This window comes from Triticum dicoccoides, chromosome 5B (assembly GCF_002162155.2).
Source record: "Triticum dicoccoides isolate Atlit2015 ecotype Zavitan chromosome 5B, WEW_v2.0, whole genome shotgun sequence".
Taxonomy (NCBI): Eukaryota; Viridiplantae; Streptophyta; class Magnoliopsida; order Poales; family Poaceae; genus Triticum; species Triticum dicoccoides.
Genome location: NC_041389.1, coordinates 281893385 through 281916335, shown reverse-complemented (window position 1 = coordinate 281916335; position 22951 = coordinate 281893385). Strand labels below are relative to the sequence as shown.

At 49.3% G+C, this 22951-nt stretch overlaps 1 protein-coding gene across 1 annotated transcript in view; it reads left to right on the top strand.

Moving 5' to 3' along the window:
• The window catches only part of LOC119308429 (beta-galactosidase 15-like), a 34080-nt gene that overhangs the window by 3564 nt on the left and 7565 nt on the right, over window positions 1-22951 (top strand). The window contains exons 6-10 of the mRNA XM_037584556.1: window positions 7154-7297; window positions 7385-7473; window positions 10156-10261; window positions 11691-11778; window positions 21309-21433. Of these exons, the coding sequence (XP_037440453.1) occupies window positions 7154-7297; window positions 7385-7473; window positions 10156-10261; window positions 11691-11778; window positions 21309-21433 (552 nt within the window). The remainder of the gene's footprint in view (window positions 1-7153; window positions 7298-7384; window positions 7474-10155; window positions 10262-11690; window positions 11779-21308; window positions 21434-22951) is intronic.

Genomic DNA, 22951 nt, shown 5'->3' with positions numbered 1-22951 from the left:
GATTCTCTTGGCAGGATCAAAGCTCGATGGTAACGGAGAAAAATGGAGGCGGTTTCGACAAACACTTGTAGAACAGGGTTCATTTGACAGGCTCACTCGATGCTCACAGGGTCAGTAGTACCAGGTACGGAATACTCAGAAGTACCGAGAAAGTGGAGAACTTGAGGAATTGAGTGGAAGCAGTGCAAAACTTGGGGATTTGGTTGTGGATCTTGAGATAGAGTGCATCCCTAGTTATTTTTCATGTGCCCTCTTGATAGTGCGGTTGTCCTTGAACTCAATGTGGATCTTGGATCCACTAAAAATCTATAAATTGCAAACTATGAGCTTGAAGAACCAACCCTTGATAGCACGGAAAGCAAGGGGCCACCAATGATGTTTGCGCTCATCAAAATGGAGGATACTTAGTCCATTCCTGAAGTAGACTTGATAAAGCATTAGTCCTCTTAATTTCCTTGTCATTAATCACCAGAACCCGATTGGGGCCTAAGTTTCACATTCAGAAGGCCAAGGACGAATTCATTGAGATTGGGAAGAGGAAAGAATTGGCGGCAGTGGATGCTAGCATGACACGGGGTGTGGCTCGGACTTCAGAGCACAAAGCCAAGACACTAGAGGTTCGACTCACAAGTCGGGGCCTTCGGCATCTAAGGTCTGCTTGCTCTTGGACTTGATTATGGAGGCTGGAGGTAAAAGGCGCAACCCAGTTTGTGTAAATGACCCTTGAGATCGTGCTATGTTTGTGGAACGTTGTTGTGCTGCGTTGTTGATTTCATCGAGGAAATGGGGGAGGACTTACAGTTGACTGAATATTCGTAGGGCGAGAACCCCTACCCCCATAATCCGCTTCCTCATGTGACGTTCTGGTCTTCTGGACAACTACGTAGATCTTGCTGATACTTGGTTGCATGTGTGAAGGCGATATCTCGATGCTCCTCAAGTACTTCGACTCATCCAAGTGGTGTTGCATTTTTTATTTTCATTAAAACGTGCAACTCGAGGGAATTGTAGCTTCAGCTCGTAAGGGATCATAAATTTGGACCCATAGAGGAGGAAGAAAGGCTTTTGACCAACGGCGTGACTTTGTTGCATGCATGCCTCCCAAAGCATTGTAGGTAGCGCACTCACCCAAGTTTTACCAAGGCCGGGCAACCTTTTGGTTCCTCGCGATTGATAGCCTGTGTAGTAATATGTTCTTGGCGTGCTCGACCTAGCCATGCTCTAGGGACGTGCCACGGATGCGAAGCACACTTTTGTCCCATAGTCCTTGCAGAATCCCAAAAACCTCTAGCTGGTGAACTAGGAGCCATTGTCAGCGATTATCCTACTGGGGATGCCAAATCATATAAAGACGTTGCATTATGTACATTTCTCTGCCAACTTGCTTGGGACAAAGGCTTTTTTGTTGCGATGATGTTGGTTAGGGGCTCGATCTACTTTGTGAATGTGTTGATGGCCATAATCAGGAATTGAACCCACCCACCAGGAGCAACGGGGAAGGGACCAAGGAGGTCGAGCCCCCAAGTCGCGAATGATCAAGACAGTGGAATTGCCTACAAGGCATGCATGTGTTGGTGTGTTTTCCTACTGTGGAACTGGCATGAACTCTAGTGTTGAACCAGCTCGGTGGCATCTTGCAGGTGGGTGCTTAGGTAGGAAAGCAGGCGGCGGGCACTAGGATGACGGTTGTTGGGGAAGGCAACTCGGGGCGACAGTGCCCGCAGAGATGGAAGAAGGCTCGACAGAGGGAGCGCTCGGCGCGAGGCACCAGCGGCTGGCTTTTGCTGGGTGGTTGCAAGCGCGGACGGTCCGCAGAGCCAGGGTGACGATGGCAGTATGCGACACGCATGGAGATAGCGTGTCAATACGATGGGTGCAGATGCAGTCGTAGCGACATCCATGCTGGATGGAGTGGCCCGACGTAGGCGTAGAGGCAGCGACTCAACATCGACTCGAATTGGACAAAGAGTTGGGGCGGCTTGCTGAGGGGTGAACTAGCACGCGCTATGGTCGGAGGAAACCCTCGTCGTGGTAGAGGGAATCGAGCTGCGAGGTTGGGGAAACAACAAATTGGACCAGGAAAGATGGGAAGCAAAAAATCTATCTGGAGCTGTCATCGCCCAGACCTTGGACATCCACTGATTTCATATTTTGGCTTTGTAATTGCCTCCTAGTAGGACTGTAACTCAAAACCCTTCCTTTCCAATGAAATGAAACGTACAAGATTCGCAAAAAGAAAAGAACTCTAACATGTGGTTGACATAACACCATTGTGTTGCGTAGCAGCTTGATGAAAGGGAGATTGTCGCCTGGTGGGGAGATAAAACGAATTAGGGCAACCATCAATCCCATGAGCTTCTGAACCTGCTTGAGGTTGGTTGGTGATGGCATATCGAGGATTGCCTTGATCTTCGATTTGATGACCAGGTTGTCAATATAAGCTTCCACGTTTTCTCACCTATCTGGGTGTAGAAGGTTTTCTACATGGCGTGTTGCTATGTGCAACCATCGTTCTTCTACCCAAAGGTCGCATTTTTATAGCAAAATGTGCCAAAGGGCGTGATAATGTTGGTGTGGGGCACATCCTTTTCTCTCATGTGGATCTGGTGGCAGAGGGAGTAAGCATCCAGGAAGCACAGGTACTTGCAGCTTGATGTGGAGTCGACGATCGGGTCTATCTAGGGTACTCAATCCATGTATGTAAGGCCTAATGAGTTTGCCAATATTGCCTTTGACTATTGATAAGATTAGTAGTATATGAGATGTATAATGCGAAAACTGTATCATCCTTTCACGTACGAACTTGACGGTATGCTTTGTGTAACTTGCATGTCATATATTATTGCTGTAACACGTGGTCAAGTTAGCCTTGAAAAACGCATTAGGCCCTATATAGATGGATAGAGGGAGTAGTAGGAATGAATCCTCAGGGTAGGCTTTATTTAGGCGGGTGTTGTCGACGCACAGTCGAAGTTCCCCATTCTTCTTCGGTGGGTAGGCTTTATTTAGACGTGTTTTGTCGACGCACAGTCGAAGTTCCCCACTCTTCTTCGGTGCTAACACCGGATTGGATAGCCAGGTGGGCTATAGGACTGGCTCGATGAAGTTCGCCTTCCGCAGCTTCTTGATTTCTCAAAGTATCACCTTCTGTTGTTCGAGGTTAAAATGCCGTAGCTTCTACTTGATTAGTTTGTTGGATTTGTCAATGCCAAGCCTGTGCTCGGCCACCTCCCTGGGAATTCCAGGCATATGGGCGGGTAGCCAGGTGAAGATGTCTGCGTTGTCCCGAAGGAAGGTGACAAGCTTGAGTTCTCACCTTAGCTACTCGCAATAGGGTCATCATCACGTAAGATTGTCTCCTTGACTTCGTCTTGAGGAAGGACTGAGAGCTTGGGCTTCTAGCGAGATGGGGTTAACTCGTCAATGAGGTCGGCATGACCCATGCGTGAGTTCAGACATTAGGTTTGGCGTTATCAGCAATCCCATTGAGTTTGTCCCAACTTGAAGCTTTGTCGCATTATACCATATGCTCGAGGGAGCCGTGAATGATGATGATACCTTTTGGTCCTGCGATCTTTACTACCATGTGGGCGTAGCTTGAAACGCCTAAACACTTAGTGAGCCATGCTTTGTAAGGAATCTTGAAGTCAATTACTTGAAAGGAGCACCGTACTCTTTGTGATAATTGTCCCCTTCACTGAAGATGTCCGGGAGCACCACCTGCCGGGTTGGCCTAAGTCTATGGAATGATCACGACGTTGATTTGATCTCTGATTGCAAGACCTGCATCTGCTCGAGGTCCCTTATCATGATAATGCTTAGGGAACTCCCGCCGCCGATCAAGACGCGGTGAACTCGAGCTATGTCGATCATTGGTGATACGACCAAAGGGTAGCGACTTGAGAGGCGATAGCTCATCGGGCAATCAGTTTCGTCGAAGAGAATATGCACCTTGGACCACTTTGATCAGGGAGTAGAGGCTTGGGTAAGAGGGAGTAGAGGCTTGGGTAAGAACGACCATGGCTTCCCTCCTCGACTTGTAGCAAGCCCAACCACCCACAAGTGGTCGCCGCACGATGATCTGGGAGAGTTGTCTCTTGATTCCTCAATCTCCAAGTCGATAAGTTATCAGAACACGCCTTAGTTGGCTCGAGCATGGGAGCCACTGTTGTGAAGTTAGCAACAATTCTCACGAGTCCGCTGCTTCCTCTGGATCCACTTCTCCATAGGGTTCGATTTGATGACACGAAGTCCCCAAGGCCGATGCCAGTTGTCGAGGGTAATTTCCTTGGTGCCTCATAGTGGTATGGTAGTTGTGCATGATTTATGTAGTCGTGGCAATGCCAGGGCAACTCCAACACAGTTCACCAAACCACCCCTAAATATCCGGACCGGACTGTCCACGCATTTTTTGCCATCCAACGCCGGTCACCAAATTTGTTCGGACCGGTCTGGATGGCCAAAATTGCACAAACCTGACACCAAGCCTAGGGGAGGCTTGGGGGATTCCGGACATCCGCCACGTCGGACTCCGACACCGCTGGCCCACCAAAATGCCCCCACCGGGAGCCCTTTTTTCTCCACTTCGTCCCTCTCCCGTGTTCTGTATCCGCACCCTCGGTGACTGCTGCCGCCGCTGTACCACCCCGGCCGCCACCCAGGCCTTGTCGGACCTTCGCTGCCACTCCAACCAGGCGCCCGCTTTGGCTTACGTGGTCGTTCCACCTTGCATCCTGCCCGTCGCCCATGTATCATCTGCCCCTGTCGCCGCCTTCCATGGCGAATGCCACGCCTGGCAAGCGTTCAGCCAAATGCCATAGCAGAATATTTGACATTGTCGTTGCTGACTTTGAAGGAAACACGATAATCGCATACTCGGTGAAGGAGGATGAATTGTTGTGTGATGCGTGGTTGACCACAAGTGTGGAGTTTCAAGGCATGAATCATAATGTGGCATTTTGGCAAAGTGTGCATGTTTGGTTCAATGAGCACAAGCACTACGCGCCCTACAACATGGAAGTGATCCATGATTGTGGTGTGAGGTCGCTACTCCATCGATGGTACGCCATTCAAAATGTCGTCTACAAATATTGCAGTGCGTATGCACTGGTGTGAACAAGGTGGCCAAGGGCTGCGTCACTCGAAGAGCTTGTGAGTTTTGCTTCTTTTTGCTCTACATGTTGGTCATTTCATTGATTTGCTCTATGTTGCAAGTTGTTGACCATCCCTTGTCTTCCTTTGCTAGCCCGTATGTGCATGCGCGTTGTACCATAGTGTACCATAGGACGGAGTGCAAGCCCTTAACAATGATGCATTGTTGGATGAAGCTCAATGACCATGGTAACTGGATCAATTACCTATGAAGTAGTGCAAGCTTGAGGAGAGGAAGCTTGAGATGAAGGCTACTTTTGGGATCGATGAAACTTAAAAACTTGTTGAACATCTTTCAAGGAGTACTTTTGGATTTAAATGTATGGTTGGATTGCTATTGATCTAGATGGATTTGCAAAGTGACCAAAGGCGGTCATTGGTTTAGTTTTATTAAAAAAGTAGGAAAGGGTGGACATTTGGTCATATTTGGTGACTCCGGTTGGAGGCGTCCGCCCCTATTCCTGTCCACGGACAAGCTCGGACGTATCCGTGGACATTTGGTGGTGTCCGTTTTGGTCAACCGCGATGGAGTTGCCCTCAACTCAGGTTACCAGGGAATCTAGGACACGATTTATCCCGGTTCGGGCCCAGTACAATCTGGATTACAAAGAATGGATGGATCCGGCAAGTTTGTAGGCAGCCCAACGGGCTAAGATGATTGATCTAGGTGAGATCCGCCTAATCGTTAAGGGTTTTGCTGACTCTTGGATTGATTGATCCCTCTTACGGGGTCTTGGATGCCTTTATATTGTTTCTGGTTAGTGGTGGCTTTTTCCCTCATACATATATCCTCTTCGTATACCGGTAGGAGTCTAGATCGGATGCGAGTAGAACCCATGGCCCCATTGCCTTTTAACCCGCAAGGTTTCCTTATTGCATATCTGGAACATGCATCCCCTTGGTCGGTGGTGCTCCGCATGGGCCTGTAAGTCCTGCGTACACCTAGGCCCGTATGGCATGTTATGCCGTACACACATATACAGTAGTATGACCACCCATCGTCAGTATATTGTGGTACCAAATTTGTTAATGAAACTTCTTGTTGTTGGAAACTCGTGTATCGTCTCATTCAAGAATTGATCGCCATCTAGTATATTGGAAAGAAAGAAGTCCACTTTTCAGCCTTCAAATTTTCAGGAAGTTCACTTTTCAACCTTCAATTCCTAAACAAACTGTTCACTTATAATCACTTCACAACCTTGGTCCTGTGTTTGTTAGTTTCTTGCTGACTCAGATGCCATGTGATGACAACTAGGACAATTTGTCCATGTCAGCAGTACACGACGCCATCCACAAATGTCATGTCAGCACATCTCTGTCCCTCTCATTTTAGAGCTCTGTCTTCTCTCTCTCTCTCTCTCTCTCTCTCTCTCTCTCTCTCTCCCTCCCTCCCTCCCTCCCATGTGGCCCTTTCTCTCCCAACTTTCCCCAAATTGCAGACCAAACAGTAAGCTGATCTACATTTTCTTCCTGCTCGCAGCTCCGGATTGGCCTGCTTCTCCTGGTTGAGAGCATCACACAGATCATTCTCATGCCGCCAGAACAGACCTCAGCCTCGAGACTGAGAGACACCCGTTCTAAGACATTCAAAGACAGGCCAACGAAAGCCATCGCGCTAGGTGCCTTGGTCACAGCCGATCGTTGGGTCCCCCAGAGTTAGGTGCCTTGGTCACTGCCGATCACTAGGTCCCCCAGAGTTAGGATTTGGGCTGGCTCGGGTTGGGGAAAGTGAGCAGACAGGTGGCCAGGGAGGGAGGTAGACGTGACGTGGATAAGAAGTTATCCTAAACTTCTAATTGTTGGCCACATATGGCGTCGTCCGAATCAGCATGAAACCACGCTAGAAAAGTGGACCTCTTTCTATTGAAAACCAACATATATGTGCAACAACTTATATGAAGCTGACTAGGATGCTATATGTTAGTTGTGTTGCATGCATTAGAAGCAAACACGATTACATACCTTTCTTCTTATTGGGTATCCTTTGGAGATTGTTATATAGGTTGAAAATGAATATGGGAATATTCAAAGCAAGTATGGTCAAGCAGGCAAGAGATATATGCAATGGGCAGCTCAGATGGCACTTGGGCTTGATACTGGCATTCCTTGGGTGATGTGCCGGCAAACTGATGCTCCGGAACAAATTGTAGGTGACCTCACAACCTTGTGATAATTTCCACTCCTTCTGTTTACTATATGTAACAGAGTTCTGACTCGATACTTTTTTTGGTAGCTTGATACTTGCAATGCATTTTACTGCGATGGGTTTCAGCCAAATTCTTACAATAAGCCAAAGATATGGACTGAGGATTGGGATGGATGGTATGTGGTTTGTGCCTGGTTTCCTTCAGCCATTATTATGAACATTTAATGGCATAATCAGGTACTTTGTTGTGTGAACTGTGATAGTTGGGGGTACGGACCCGTGTGTTTAATCTACCCAAGATGAACATGGCTTTAATACAATGGGGTTAGGCAGGAGGAGAACATCATATTCTCCTCCTTTAGGTGTAGTGATTAGGCAGGTCTACTAGTTCATGTTCAGACATGAACATCATTGAGGGTATGTTTGGCTTTACCCCAACCTCGCCCTACAAATATTTGGCTAGGGTTTATCTTTTGCTCGCTCATGAGTTGGTTGGCTAGAAAAAGAAACTAGAGTGGCCAAAGAGGCATTGGCATGATTTCTTTTTGGAAAACCATCCATACAAGGGCATACCCAGTGCTGAAAGCTCCCACACAAGGTGGGGTATGGGGAAGGGAATTTCTAGACATTATTATGCAAGGAGGCCGTTTCGAACCCAAGACCTCCAGGCCACAAGTGGAGAGACTACCACCGTGCCAGGCCCGCCCTTCCTGTGCCAGATATCTGCGAATAAAATTCCTTTTTTTTGGCAAGTATGGTGTAAAATGTTCAAATATCATAAACAAGATTGTTGGGTGGTGATTAACATTACATTTTTCACATTATTGGAAGCTCTTGAATTTTTTGTTGCTCCATGCATTACACCTTCTGTTTTGTACGCAGAGTATACTGCATCAGTGCAGAAATATGTTTTATGATTTTGCTCCATTTATAATCCTTATATCGCAGGAATTTTCCAGCCACCCCTTTTCGGGAACAAAATCATAAACATATTGCTGCCTAATGCAGTATACTCCCTCCATACAAAATGTAAAGTGTAATTTGATTTGCCAAGGCAAGGCTTTGACCAACACTTGATTAACATGCGGTACTAGCAGTCGTAAGTACTAACAAATACAAATCTAGTGATATCAATTTTGTGTCGCATTTTTTTTCTCGAACATGGACCCAAGTGCATATCATTTTGTATTTGGGGGAAACATCAAGCTGTCGCCAAATGAAGGGGAGACTTGGCGCAGCGGTAAAGCTGTTGCCTTGTGACCATGAGGTCAAGGGTCCGAGTCCCGGAAACAGCCTCTTGCAGAAATGTAAGAAAAGGCTGCGTACAAAAGACCCAAGTGGTCGGACCCTTCCCTGGACCTGCGCAAGCGGGAGCTACGTGCACCGGGCTGCCCTTCTTTTTATCAAGATGTCGGCAAAATGTACAAGTCCAACTGCAAACAGAAAATCGAACTGCACAAACAAATAAACAAAAGGCAGGAGAGATCTGTGGAACACTTTTTCAAGAACAACAAATATGGAACACGGAAGATAAATAAGCACAGCCGCAGGGCTAAATTATACAGGTGTGCTGCTGTTCCAACATGCCTGGTCAGGCGGCCTGGTGTGTATTAGGGAAATTTTTCGAGAAAATGCAAAAGAATCTTTGCTTTTCATTGCATTGAAAAGACGAGAGAGAGTACATGCCTCCTAGGAGGTTATAGTTACAGAGTCCCAGCGCCCGATCAGTGGACATCCCAGGAGGCCGGCAAGACAAAGCCCTTGTGTCCCAGCTCGTGCCCAACATTTGGCCTCGTCTTTAATCCTATCGACTAACGCATCTATCGAGGGTCTTGCATTGTCGAAGACGCATTCGTTCCTCTGTTTCCAGATCATCCAGGGGACGAGCATTGTGTAGATTGCAGAGCTTTGCATAGTGTAGGAGGGGTCTGTGCCTTCGCACGCAGCCACCAGTCCAGCATGGTAAGTTCATTGGCTGGTGATTGGGCAGGTATGCGCGCCCAGTCCAGGATGATGTGCCAAGTCTGCTTAGCGAATGGACACGCCAGGAGCAGGTGTTGGATGGTCTCCGGATCTTGATCGCAAAGGAGACACCTGGGGTGGTGCTGGACGGCGTCGCGGTCGCTAAGCAGACTTGGCACATCATCCTGGACTAGGCGCATACCTGCCCAACCACCAGCCAACGAACTTACCATGCTGGACTGGTGGCTGCGTGCGAAGGCACAGACCCCTCCTACACTACGCAAAGCTCTGCAATCTATCACAATGCTCGTCCCCTGGATGATCTGGAAACAGAGGAACGAATGCGTCCCCAAGACCCTCGATAGAATAGCAACTTGTATTCCCAGGTGGCCATAGGCCAATATATATACACGTACCAAGTGTGGTACAATATGCAGAAAGTCCCCTATACAATGGGGAAAATACAAAGGCTACATGGCTATGTACATTTAACTCTTGACAGTGTGCACACAAACTACCTATTAAAAAAGAAACAGTTCGCGAAACTTTGTCTTAACAAATCAAAATACGACTTACATTTTGGGACAGAGGGAGTATTTTTTTTCCTGTATGCATGTGCATGATCGATCTTTCTTCCATGTATTTGTTTAGCTTTAAAGCCAAAAATTTAGAAGTCTGCTGAGTTCTATGGTTTTGCTGTAGTAGCAAACCGAATGTGTAACCATATGCACATCGATAAATAATGTTTGCCAAATGAATGATGTACCTAAACCCAATATGACTACCCTTCTGTTATATTTCTTCAAGAATTACTAATTGAACACCTTCTAGTTTCGATGTTCTATTGAAGATATATTCTTGTTCTCTTGAAAAATGTGACCTGATGTATTGCGCAGGTATGCCAACTGGGGTGGACCATTGCCTCATAGGCCTGCCAAAGACAGTGCTTTTGCTGTTGCTCGTTTCTACCAACGTGGCGGAAGTTTGCAGAATTATTATATGGTAAGATGTTCCTCGATAAGAGAAATAAAAAGGGAGATTGTAAAAGAATCACTATCTCCAACAGCAAATTCAAATATCTACTTTATATGCACTTTGATCTGGCTGGGGAATCTGAATATGTTTGCGCCCCAGGCTCTTAGTCTGACTCATATCACTGGCATATGCATATGATTCCAAGATTCGTTTGAATGGAGCCCTAGCTTCAGTCCTTTGAGCTGTCACTTGTTGATGTATATATTAGTGGTGTGTATATACCCCACTGTATAAGGGGTATCTTGCTTACTTCTCTACTTGTATCTCTATATATACATGTCCTTGGCCTTGGAGTAATACAAGTTGTTATTTTCCTAACATGGCATCAAAGCCCCAGGTTTAGAGTTTCTCTCTCTCTCCACCGCACGTGCAACTCATAGTGTCGCCACACACAGATCGGTTTTCTCTTATCTTGGTATCATCTCTACTTTGATTTTCTATCGACTTCCTGATCGTATTTCTGCCCTAGTTCCCCTGTCGCCCATCCTGATCCCAATTTTATCATCATTTTTTTTTTTCGACAGAAAGACTGTAAGGGAACCCCCTACAGTATAATTGGTGCAACAAACCCAAATTGCAAGCACCATGCCTTGAACCTGGGTGGGTGGGAAGGCATCAGCCCCTTCCGACCACTAGGCTATGCGTTAGTCTGCAATTTTCGCTTGTCCAGATATTTCCTATCGATTTCATGTTCAGAGTCAGTTTGCCTCTTCTCCCTCTCAAGTTCGTTGGAATCACCTCCTTCAGGTTCTGCGATATCTTCATGGAACTATCTCCCACCGTCTTCATTTCCATGCTCCAATTCCCTACAGCTTCAGGCATATTCTATGCTACTTGGGCTAGTGATCCTTTGGATTGCCGGTCGATTTCTGCTTACTGTGGCTTTCTTGGTGGTTCTCTCATTGCCTAGAAGACGAAGAAAAGACTGCAGTTTCTCGTTTAAGTGCATAGACTAAGTTGTAAGCTACAACATTTTTGATACAAGAGGTGACTTGTTTACGGTGGTTATTTGAAGATTTTAGAGTTTCTGTCACTACATGACTACTCTTTTTCCTGACAATACATGTGCTATCAGCATTACTCGAGACCTGTAGTACAATGAGCTCTGTTCATTACAACTTACAGGTCTCATTTTTCTAAAGTTTCATAAGGCGAAGTTCAGAGCATATTTCAAGTTTCAAAACAGATGTTTCAAGCAGTGTAGTGATCCTTGGTTCACATTCCCTTAGATGTTTGACAGATATTTATTCCAGCTTGATATCATAAGTTACATTGCATAGCCTTTTACTAGGTTGACTTAATTCTGGTACTTCTAGTAAAATGTCAGACAATTGTTCATTTGTAGCGTGAAAATGTTTTACCATGAATATGATGGTTCTAAATATTTTGCTCGCAGTATTTTGGTGGAACAAATTTTGCCCGAACAGCTGGTGGTCCACTTCAGATAACAAGTTATGATTATGATGCTCCAGTTAACGAGTATGGTATGTGAGTTTCTTTGTAAGTGCAAGACTTCAGAACTATAAAGATTTAATGTGTTTTTTTGTTTTAACATATAAGAGGACTTGCTAGTGACCGATACCCTGAGCTAGCTCTTCGTGTCTTAGGCTGCATGACCTGCCGACCAGTGTTTTGCTGTATGCGGACAACGTCGTCATCTTCTGCCACCCGAATAGGATGGAGTTACTTATTGCTTGCAACTTGCTCGCATAATTCGAGCACACATTAGGGTTGTGTATCAACTTCGTGAAGTGCTTGGTGTTACCTATCACTGTTTCCGGCAGGATACACTAGTGCAAAATAAAGAACTCTACCGCACACGCCCAGGAACATGCTGCTGTTAGAGACGGGTGTACCACTAGATATGGAGTCCTGTTTGCGTAAGTAAAGTCAGTGTAACACGTCGATGTAGAGTAGTTGTATTACCGTGTCCTCGTGGATCCCTCCAACAATCCGTCCAAGTGTTGTAGCTGCAATGCCTACAAGATATGCATACGTGTGGGATCAGCAACCGGCTGGTGCTTGGGCGGAGATGTGCTAGCAACTCGGAACTGTTGAAGTGTATATGGGGATTCCTAGCCCTTTCCATCAGTTTGGACTTTTGGTTGCGTTGGCTAGTGCATGAAGCTTAACATGGTATCGAGTCCAAGGTCTTGAGTTCAAGTCCTGGCTTTCGCAATTTATCCAAAAATTGTTGTTCCCCCCTTTGTGTCCACGTATAGGCCTCTTGAGCCATACCTTTGAGTCTATCCACATGTTGACTTCCCGCGTCTCACGTGAGAGGGGGTGTTGAAGTGTATATGTGGATTGCCGAGCCCTTTCCATTAGTTCTGACTTTTGGTTGAAGTGTATATGTGGATTCCCTAGCCCTTTCCATTAGTTCTGACTTTTGGTTGGGTTGGCTAGTGCATGAAGCTTAACAGGAACATCAGTCAAGGAGGCGGAGCCGCCATAGGGTTTCTGAAACCCTTGGGCAAGAGTGGAGGTAGGTTGTTAGACCTTTCAACCTGAGCATTGATAGATGTGGATGACACTAGGAGAGTTGGGACAATTTTCGTTGGTTTATTTCTCACACAATGCCATGCCAACCTGAGGGGTTGGGGATACATATTTATAGGCTGCTAGCCAGCCAAGGCATATGCTAAGATGCTGCTAAGATGCCAGTCTAAGATGCTAGTCTAAGATGCTAGTCTAAGATGCTAACTGACAGTCCTTGATGGTCAAGAACAGAACTCTATCCTAACAGCCAGTCCTTGATGGTCCAGGACTTTATCCTCCTAAGGACCATGTGCTGCAGCCCCACAAGGACCCTAGTACACAGACTTATCCATCATTCTCCCCCTAAGTCTTGTACGTCGTCTTGTGGGAGAGTTGAATCATCCCAATCCTGGAGCAAAGTTCGAGGAACTTGACCCTCCCAAGGGGCTTGGTGAGCAGGTCTGCGAGCTGATCCTTGGTGTTGATGTAGCTCGCCTCGATGCTCCCTTCTTCCACACAGCTGCGGATGAAGTGATACCTCAGTCGGATGTGCTTGCTCCGTTCGTGGAACACGGGGTTCTTTGCCAGGGCCAGGGCGGACTTGCTGTCCACCAGGAGCTGCACCGTTCTGGTGTCTTGAACGAGAAGATCACCAAGCAGTCGAGCAAGCCAGAGCGCCTGAGTACAGGCGGTGGAGGCCGCTATGTACTCAGCCTCACAGCTGGACAGGGCCACCACCTGCTGCTTGACTGATTGCCAGCTCACGAGACACTTGCCGAGGAAGAGGAGGATCCCGCTCGTGCTCTTGCTGGTGTCGATGTCGCCGGCGTGGTCGCTGTTGCTGTACCCGACGAAGTGTGCCGCCCCAGGGCACCTAGGGTAATGGAGGCCGTGGTCGAGGGTCCCTGCTATGTAGCGGACGATCCTCTTCACTGCCTGCTGGTGTTCCGACGTTGGTCGCTCCATGAACCGACTGACATAGCCGACGGAGAATGCCAAGTCCGGCCGTGTGTGAGTGAGGTAGCGAAGGCTCCCCACAAGGCGTCGGTACTGCGTAGCATCCACTTCCTCCGTCGTGCTGTCGCGACTTAGTTTCAGCCTCTCCTCCATCGGAGTGAGAGCTGGATGGCAGTCGGTGAGCCCAGCTAGCTCAACGATGCGCTTGGCGTAGGCGGACTGTCGAAGCGCGATCCCGGAGTGGTCCTGGTGCACCTCAATCCCTAGATAGAAGGAGAGGAGCCCCAGGTCACTCATCTGGAACGTGGCCTTCATGTCTTCCTTGAACGCCGCCACCTCTGCATCTTTGGTGCCGGTGATCACCAGGTCGTCAACGTAGACGCCCTCCAGCAGGGCATTTCCTCCACTCCCCCGTCGGTAGACGGCAGCCTCATGCGGGCTCTGCTTGAAACCCATCTTCTTCAGCGTGGAGTCCAGCTTGGCGTTCCACGCCCTGGGTGCCTGCCGCAGGCCATAGAGAGCCTTGCGCAGGCGGAGCACCTTGCCCTCCTGGCCGGGAATCGTAAACCCCGGTGGCTGATGCACGTAGACTTCCTCCTTCAAGTCGCCATTGAGGAATGCCGACTTAACGTCCATGTGGTGGACACGCCAGCCCTCCTGGGCAGCCAGCGCAAGGAGAAGTCGCACGGACTCCATCCGTGCCACGGGAGCGAAAGCGTCGTCGAAGTCGACTCCTTCCTGCTGCAAGAAGCCTCGGGCCACCAAACGAGCCTTGTGCTTGATGATGGCGCCGGCTCCATCCCTCTTCAGCTTGAACACCCACTTAAGGGTGATTGCGCGGTGACCTCGAGGGAGATCAGCAAGCTCCCAGGTGCGGTTTTGCTTGACCGCATCCATCTCCAACTTCATCGCGGCGCGCCATGCCGCGTCTCTCTCGGCCTCTGCAAAGGACCGTGGTTCGCCGTCTTCACACACGAGCTGTAGCTGCGCCTCCAGGTCACGTGGCACCAGTCCTGGCACCGGCTGGTCGCCGAGCACATTATCCATCGTACGGTACCGCAGCGGTTCGCCTCCATACCATGCGTCGACCCGCTCCTCGTCGTGAGTGAGCGGGGAAGCGAACTTCATCGGGTTGTGCTCTGCGTGAGCTGGTGCTGATGAAGACGAGCCCGGAGTGGCGACCGCCGGGGCTGGAGTATGCGGCGTCGCCGGTTGTGGTGTCGTCGGTGTAGCAGGCGCCGGAGTCGATGTAGTTTTGGGGGCCGGGGTAGACGTGCCCAGTGAAGAGGAGCTGCTTGCTCCCCCAGCTTCCTTGAAGTGAGCGTACTCGACAATGAAGTCGTCATACGTCGGCGTCGAGCCGTCGTCCACCGCCTTGTCCCATTGCCACCCTCGCCCTTCGTTGAACACGACGTCTCGCGCTGTGCGCACACGTTGTGTCTTTGGGTCGAGGATGCGGTAGGCCTTTGAGCCCTCCGCGTAGCCGATGAAGACTCCCAGAGTGCTCCTGTCGTCGAGCTTGCCGATGTGGCCGAGCTCCTTGGCGAACGCAAGGCAGCCAAAGACCCGCAAATGAGAGACCGCCGGCTTCCGCCCATGCCAGGCCTCGTACGGAGTTCTGCCGTCGAGTGCCTTAGTAGGAGAGCGGTTGAGGATGTAGACGGCCGTTAGCACCGCCTCTCCCCAGAAGACAGCCGGCATCCCTCTCTGCTTGAGGAGAGCCCGAGCCATCCCCACAACCGTCTGGTTGCGTCGCTCGACGACGCCGTTTTGCTGCGGGCTGTATGGCGCGGAGTAGTGGCGCTGGATGCCCTCATCGGCGCAGTACGACGCGAATTCAGCCGCCGTGAACTCGCCGCCGTTGTCAGTGCGCAACACGCGCAATTTGCGGCCGCTCTCCGCCTCCACACCAACCTGCGCGCGCCTGATGGCGTCCGCCGCTTCTCCCTTACTGCCGAGGATCATCACCCACATGTAGCGGGAGAGATCGTCGACGAGCAGCAGGAAGTAGCGTCGACCTCCTGGTGTGGCTGGCGTCACCGGGCCGCACAGGTCTCCGTGCACGAGCTCCAGCTTCTCCTTAGCCCGAAAACTCGCCTGTTGGGGAAAGGGGAGTCGTCTCTGCTTTGTCAGTACGCAGATGTCGCAGAACTGCTCCACATGGTCGAGGCATGGCAGGCCTCGCACCATCTCCTTGGCACTTAGACGCTTCAGGGCCTCAAAGTGAAGGTGCCCAAAGCGCTCATGCCACCGCCACGCCTCGTCGTCTCGACGGACAGCGAGACAGACCGGTTGTGCCACCTGCACATCAAGGACGTAGAGTCGATTTTCACCTCTGGGCACCTTGGCGAGAAGGCGACGCTGGCGATCCCAGATGCGTAGGACCCCATGCTCAATCAGCACGCGTGAGCCGTTCTCATCCAGCTGTCCCAAGCTGATGATGGAATTCCTTAGCGCGGGGATGTAGTAGACACCGGTGAGCAGCCGGTGCTCTCCCATCTTGGTGGTGAAGATGACGGAGCCGACGCCCTTTATCTCCACAGCGGAGGCATCCCCGAACTTGACGGAGCCTCGCGCATCGGAGTCGAGCTCGGCGAAGAATTCCCTTCGACCGGTCATGTGGTGGGTGGCGCCGGTGTCGAGGCACCACCCCATAGCCTTGTCCTTCCCGGAGCCATCGCCGAGAAGAGCGTGTGCTTTTGGCTCATCGAGGTGGATGAAAGCCTTTGCGACTGGAGTCGCCGAGGGTAGCTCAATGCTTGCATGCGCCATGAACAGAGCCGTCTCCTCCTCCTTCGCCTGTGCGACGTGAGCCTGGCCTTGTCGTGGTTGCCGACACTCATTGGCCCAATGGCCAAACCGGCCACAGTTGTGGCAACTGTTGTCTTGTGCCGGCCTGGGCTTGCCAGCGACGCCGTCCTTGGCGCCTCCGCGGGCGTCACCTTCGGCACGTCCTTGTGCCCTGCCCGGGGGGCCTCTTCGCGCCTTACGCTGCTTGCCACGCTTGCGGCCGCCCGTCGAGGAGGAAGGCTCCCCCTTCTTCTTGTCACCAAGGCTGGGATCCCACTGCTCCCGAGTTAGGAGCAGCTTCCCGCCGGTGGTGACGGGCCCCGAGGGGGGCTGTGGCTCGTCGGTGTCGACGACCTTGAGTCGACCTATCGCCTCCTCGATCGTCATCGTGGAGAGGTCCAGCAACGACTCGATCGAGCGAGCCATCTGCTTGTACTTCTCGGGAATGCACCGAAAAAGCTTCTCGACAGCTCTCTCCTCGGTGTAGGTGGCATCGCCAAACTTCACCATCTTCTGCAGCAGAGTGTTGAGACGGAGAGCAAAGTCATCAACGTCCTCACCTGGCTTGAAGCCCAGGTTCTCCCACTCCTTACGAAGTGCCTGCAGGGTGGACTTGCGAGCACGGTCGCTGCCGATGCGTGCTGCGGCGATGGCGTCCCAAGCCTCCTTGGCAGTCCGCTTGTTGGAAAGCGAGAACTGCATCTCGGGCGGGACTGCGGCGATGAGGGTGTCCAGCGCCCGTCGATCCTCTAGGTGGTCGACGTTGCTGTCCTGGACTGCCTCCCACATGCGCCGCACCTGGAGCCTGACCTTCATGATCCCGGCCCACTCGACGTAGTTGGTTTTAGTGAGGGTAGGCCACCCAACACTGGAACCAACATCCCTGACCACAGTCCGGACCTCGTAGAGGCCGCGGTCCTGGTCGTTGCAGCCGCCGTCGCGGTGCGCGCCTCCACCTGGAGCGCGGGCGTGCTCGGCTGCCCACTGCGCCGTCCGCTCCTGCGCCACTTTGGCGCGATCTGCGTCGGCGCCGTCGTCCGCAGGCGCGGAGCTGCTGGAGCTGCCGGGGCTGCCGCGGAGTGCCTTGGCATCCGCCGTAGCCTCACGGGCTGCTTCTGCTGCTGCTGCTGCTTCTACCTCCGCCCTGGCTGCTTCTACCTCCGCTCTGGCTGCTGCCAGCTCCGCTGCAGCCAGCCTCGACACTCTTGCCGCCGCAGCAGCCGCTGCTACAGCCGCTCGCTCACGCTCCTCTGCCACGGCGCGCTCGGCCTCTTGCCGGCGCCGCATGCTCGAGGTAGCCGTGTGCTGAGAGCGACCTGCAGACATGGCTCGCTGCAGGGGGGCTGTTGCGTGAAGAGGAGGCTGATGAAGACGAGCTGCTGCTCGACAGTCCGGAGGGAGGAAGGTAACCAGAGGCAGACGGAGCAGCTGCTGCTACCGACTTGGGCTGCTCACAGGAAATGCTCAGGGTGCAGGTTAACCTGGCTCTGATACCACTTGTTAGACCTTTCAACCTGAGCATTGATAGATGTGGATGACACTAGGAGAGTTGGGACAATTTTCGTTGGTTTATTTCTCACACAATGCCATGCCAACCTGAGGGGTTGGGGATACATATTTATAGGCTGCTAGCCAGCCAAGGCATATGCTAAGATGCTGCTAAGATGCCAGTCTAAGATGCTAGTCTAAGATGCTAGTCTAAGATGCTAACTGACAGTCCTTGATGGTCAAGAACAGAACTCTATCCTAACAGCCAGTCCTTGATGGTCCAGGACTTTATCCTCCTAAGGACCATGTGCTGCAGCCCCACAAGGACCCTAGTACACAGACTTATCCATCATAGGTGACATGGCAGCCGTCAGGGTGTGCACGCCTCCCCATGCCCTTCTTTTATAAGGGGCAACCCCCTCTAGGGTTTGGGGCACCCTCCCTAATGGTCTAGGCCCAATCAACTCACTTTTCTTCCTTCGGGTCAAATCCGTTTTCAACTTCGGACCATTACTTGTGTGACCCTTTAGGTTCATGCACGTTTGGTTTGGACATGACACGAGTACCCCTACCCGGTCACTAGTTGGTATTAGCCCCTAGCAAGACATGCCAACTCCTAAACACACATAAAGACCGTATCGGATCACAACGTTGCATATGTTAAGCTTCATGCACTAGCCAACGCAACCAAAAGTCCGAACTGATGGAAAGGGATAGGCAATCCAAATATACACTTCAACACCCCCTCTCATGCGTGATGCTAGCTTCATGTACTAGCCAACGCAACCAAAAGTTTGAACTGATGGAAAGGGTTAGGCAATCCACATATACACTTCAGCGACGTACATGCCACTCCTTTCGCCTCACGATATTGGTCAAGCTCAAGTTCAACCTCTCTTTCTTGATCATGTGATTCGGAATCCTTTACTAGGTTAACTCTTCAACCATAAGTGGCACCTCCATGCATTTCTGGATCTGATCACTCGAGGGGCCCAAGGAAGTGACCGTCGGGATAACTTTTTAACATTCGTGATAGACCTCGAGGTATCTCCAAACCTTCACATACGTTAGGATAATCAACGGACTTGGATCAGCACCAGTGACTCCTCTCGCCTATGAGTCTCCAACCTCCAAGAGTAACAAGAACGATGTGGGAAGCTTGGAACTTGCTCAAATCACAAAAGTGATTGGTCAAAAGAGAGGAGGAAGCTTGGATCTTGGCTAGGGTTAGCTCCTCTCTCAAATTCCTCACAAATCTCTCAAGGAAAATAAGGATTGGGGTTGGGAGAGCATGGGGAGTGTTCTTCTTAGATCTGGAATGTTTGGAATGAAGTGGTTGACCTTAGGGTTAGCTCATCAGGAAAACATGGCACGTGCGGAGAAGAAGTCACATCAGGGGACGACGAAGCGGTAGGGGAAGACGAGGCATTAAAAGAAGACCCATCATGAGAGGTCGATCCATCAGAAAAATCTGCAACTCGTGGACGACGAATGTAGTGGAGAGGATAGTGGGGACAATACGAGAAGGAGCCTCGGCAGTGGTAATAGCTAATAAGTGTGTCAGGATTAAGTCTGTAAAGAAATAGACTCGATAGAGGAGGCTGAAGGAGAAGATGGAGGTGGATAGAAAGGATGAGACTCATCATAGGTCATATCCTGAGAAATTCGCATTCGATGACCGACAGGATCCCAACGCCGATAGCCCTTGTGCTCAACACTATATCCTAAGAAGACACAATCAAATGATGGAGCAGTCCATTTAGTTCATTTATGACGGACGAGAACAACATAGCGAACACAACTAAATGGCCGAGGCGCAGAGTAGTCGGGAGAAAGACCACATAGACTTTAGAGGAATGCCACACTAGGAGAAAGACCACATAGACACTTTAGAGGAATGCCACACCGCAGAGCAGAAGAAGGTTGAATTTTGATGAGATAGGTCGAAGTAGAAATCACCTAAGCCACAAAAGTGAGGTGAAAGAGAGGCGGGGATCATCAACACAAGCTGTCTGAAGAAGGCGATGATGCTTGGGCCCAGCAACACCATTCTGAGAATGTGCACTGGGACAAGAGAAGTGAGCATGTGTACTCTGCTCAGCAAGAAATCCTCGCAGCGAACATGAGATATCTCACTAGTAGAATCTACACGAAAGACATGAATAGGAGTAGAGGACTCCGTACGAACCATAGCGACAAGTTGCTTAAAGATAGATAAGACCTTACTGCGAGAAGACATAAAATTTGTTTGAGTGGCGAGAAAAATCATCTATAAAAATAATATAATAGCAATGACCTCCTTTCAAAATGAGGGGAGCCGGACTCCAGTCATCTGAATGAACAATATCAAAAGGAAGACATGAACTCACTATGAGGATAAGCAACTGAATTTGATTACCAAGCTTACAACCCTCACAATCTAAAGATACATCTCCGGAGATAAACCCTAGAAAGTCATGATGATCTAAAGACGAGAGTTGCACAGATGACCAAGACGATGATGCCGTTACTGAGAATAGACGGTAGACAAAGTGCCGGAATAGAGAGACTGGCAACAATGGCAGCAGAGGGACCGTGACACCACTCAAGCTCTCAAAGGGCTCGTGACTCACAACGCCGGAGCCAGCCCCTACTAGAGCCCCTGGGTGACGGTCCTGAACACAACAACCAGAGTGAGTAAGCTGGTCAGCTGAAAAGAGCTGCATGGTAAACCAAGGAACATGACCAACAGAGGAAACATGAAAATATGAGGTGCTAAGCGTGCCATGACTAGCAACGGGAAGATAAGTACCATCAGCAATAAGAACATGAATAGAAGTATATAGATCTAATCTATTAACAGCGCGGAAGAATCATAGATCATATGAATAGATGCTCCAGAATCAAGAATCTACGTGGATGTACTTGACTGTATAGAAGGTGGTCTCTTAGTGCTAGAAGAGTCAGTTGTATTATGGATGTAACTTGATTGTATTGCAAGGCCCAAGGGGCATGTACATATTACACAAGACTTGGGGTGCAAGGAAAGGAAACTTAGCCTAATAGGACTCTGACCTAATATTAATACTCCTTAACAAGTTGAACCTATAGAAGCCACAAAAGGATTATGGTGAACTTTTACAATTTTAGCATTTCTTCATTCAAATTGTGTCATATGGTAGCATGTGGGTGCCTTATTATAACGTGGTAAATGTGTATATCATCAAGTGACTTAAGAGTAGGCATCTAAGTTATATCTTAGTCTTTGCATGTATAAAACACCAGAGTTACTATTCAGAATGCATGGTATTATTATTTTCAGGTTTCTTAAGGCAGCCTAAGTGGGGACATCTGAAAGATCTACACACAGCTATCAAACTTTGTGAACCAGCTCTCATTGCAGTGGATGGCTCACCTCAATATGTAAAGTTAGGATCAATGCAAGAGGTTTGTTGCCGATTTTCTTGCTTTTGATTTCATAAGCTATGTGTATGTTGAAGTATATGTGGATTGCCCAACCTTTTTCATGAGTTCGGACTTTTGGTTTTACTGTACATGAAACTTGATAGGGTATCAGAACCAAGAGGTCTTGGTTCAAGTCTTGGCGTTCGCAGTTTTGAATAGAAAATTGTTGTCCCTCTTTCTGTCCATGTTTAGGACTTTTTGAGACATACATGAGCAAGGCTAGTGGAGTATGTGTGGATTGCCCAACCTTCTCCATGAGTTCGGGCTTTTGGTTCTACTGGTTAGTGCATGCAAATAGTCTAAACCTTCTAATATATGGTTATAGGAACGTGTAACCTATTGTCCCTCTACTTGTCATGTGGGGCATCCCCTATAGGCGCAGGAGGCCGACACGAGTGGCAACAATGTCACCAGATTCATGCAGTAGTCGCTAAATGAAAAGATTAGTTGTATCCTCTTAGTTTCACAGGATTTATTCCCTGTAGTTTGTTTACATGTCTAGTTAGTAATATTCCACGTTTTGGATTAGGCCTCTTAAGTCCTGTAACGTTGGCTATATAATGCTTACCTCTAGTCTCCTATCAATCGAGCAATAAATCAATCTACTATCCCCCCATGTTACCTCTTCCCCTGCCTATGATGTGCGACAACCCCTCTCCTACTAGCGCCGCGTCAGAGAGGTCTAGGGGTTCGGCCTCTTACTTGCCGTAACTACCCTCTCCGCCTCTGGCCTCATGGAAATACAATTGCATATTTCCTCACAATTATTACCCAAAAATTATTTTATAATTAGAAGCTAACAGTCTCACTTCTTAGGTAATACTCCGACTGGGAGTTTTGTTTTGTATGTGATGGTTTCTATGTACAATTTAGGTTGTGAATGTTAACATTTGAGCTAATTGCAATGGAGATATATCAGCATGGCGTGTGGGAACACTACCCCACGAACTTGGAATATGCAATGGACTAATCCATCAACTTGGCTTTCGGGTTCACTTTGGTCCGAACTGAGGCCCGCCAGGCTAATCATGCCTACATGGCATGCCATGTCTGGCTACTCACACACATTCCATGTTTGTGAGGACTTTGAATCTTCGGACGCATCATACTTTTTTCGATTAGGACTCCCAATTTTTGGCAATCCTTACCAGTGCCTCCATTCTGTTCTTCTTGTCAAGCTATCCACAGCTACTGAGGAGGCGGTGAACTGCGGCAACGGTGTGGAGGATTTGGACGCCAGCGACTTTAAGAGTGCCAGAGATGGAACCATGACGTCAATGACCCAGCAGCACAAACCAAATGACGACATCACTGAGCTGTCGAAGTCCTATATGGATCGTTTGTGGAGACTTAACCAAAAAGCTCACGGAATACCCCCAAATAATCCTAAATTGATTAATGGTTAACTTTTTACCTGCAAATGGAAGCCGTAATAGGTCGTTCATCATTCCCATCTCTGGCGGTATGCCATCCATATATTGCACGACCTCCCAGCTCATC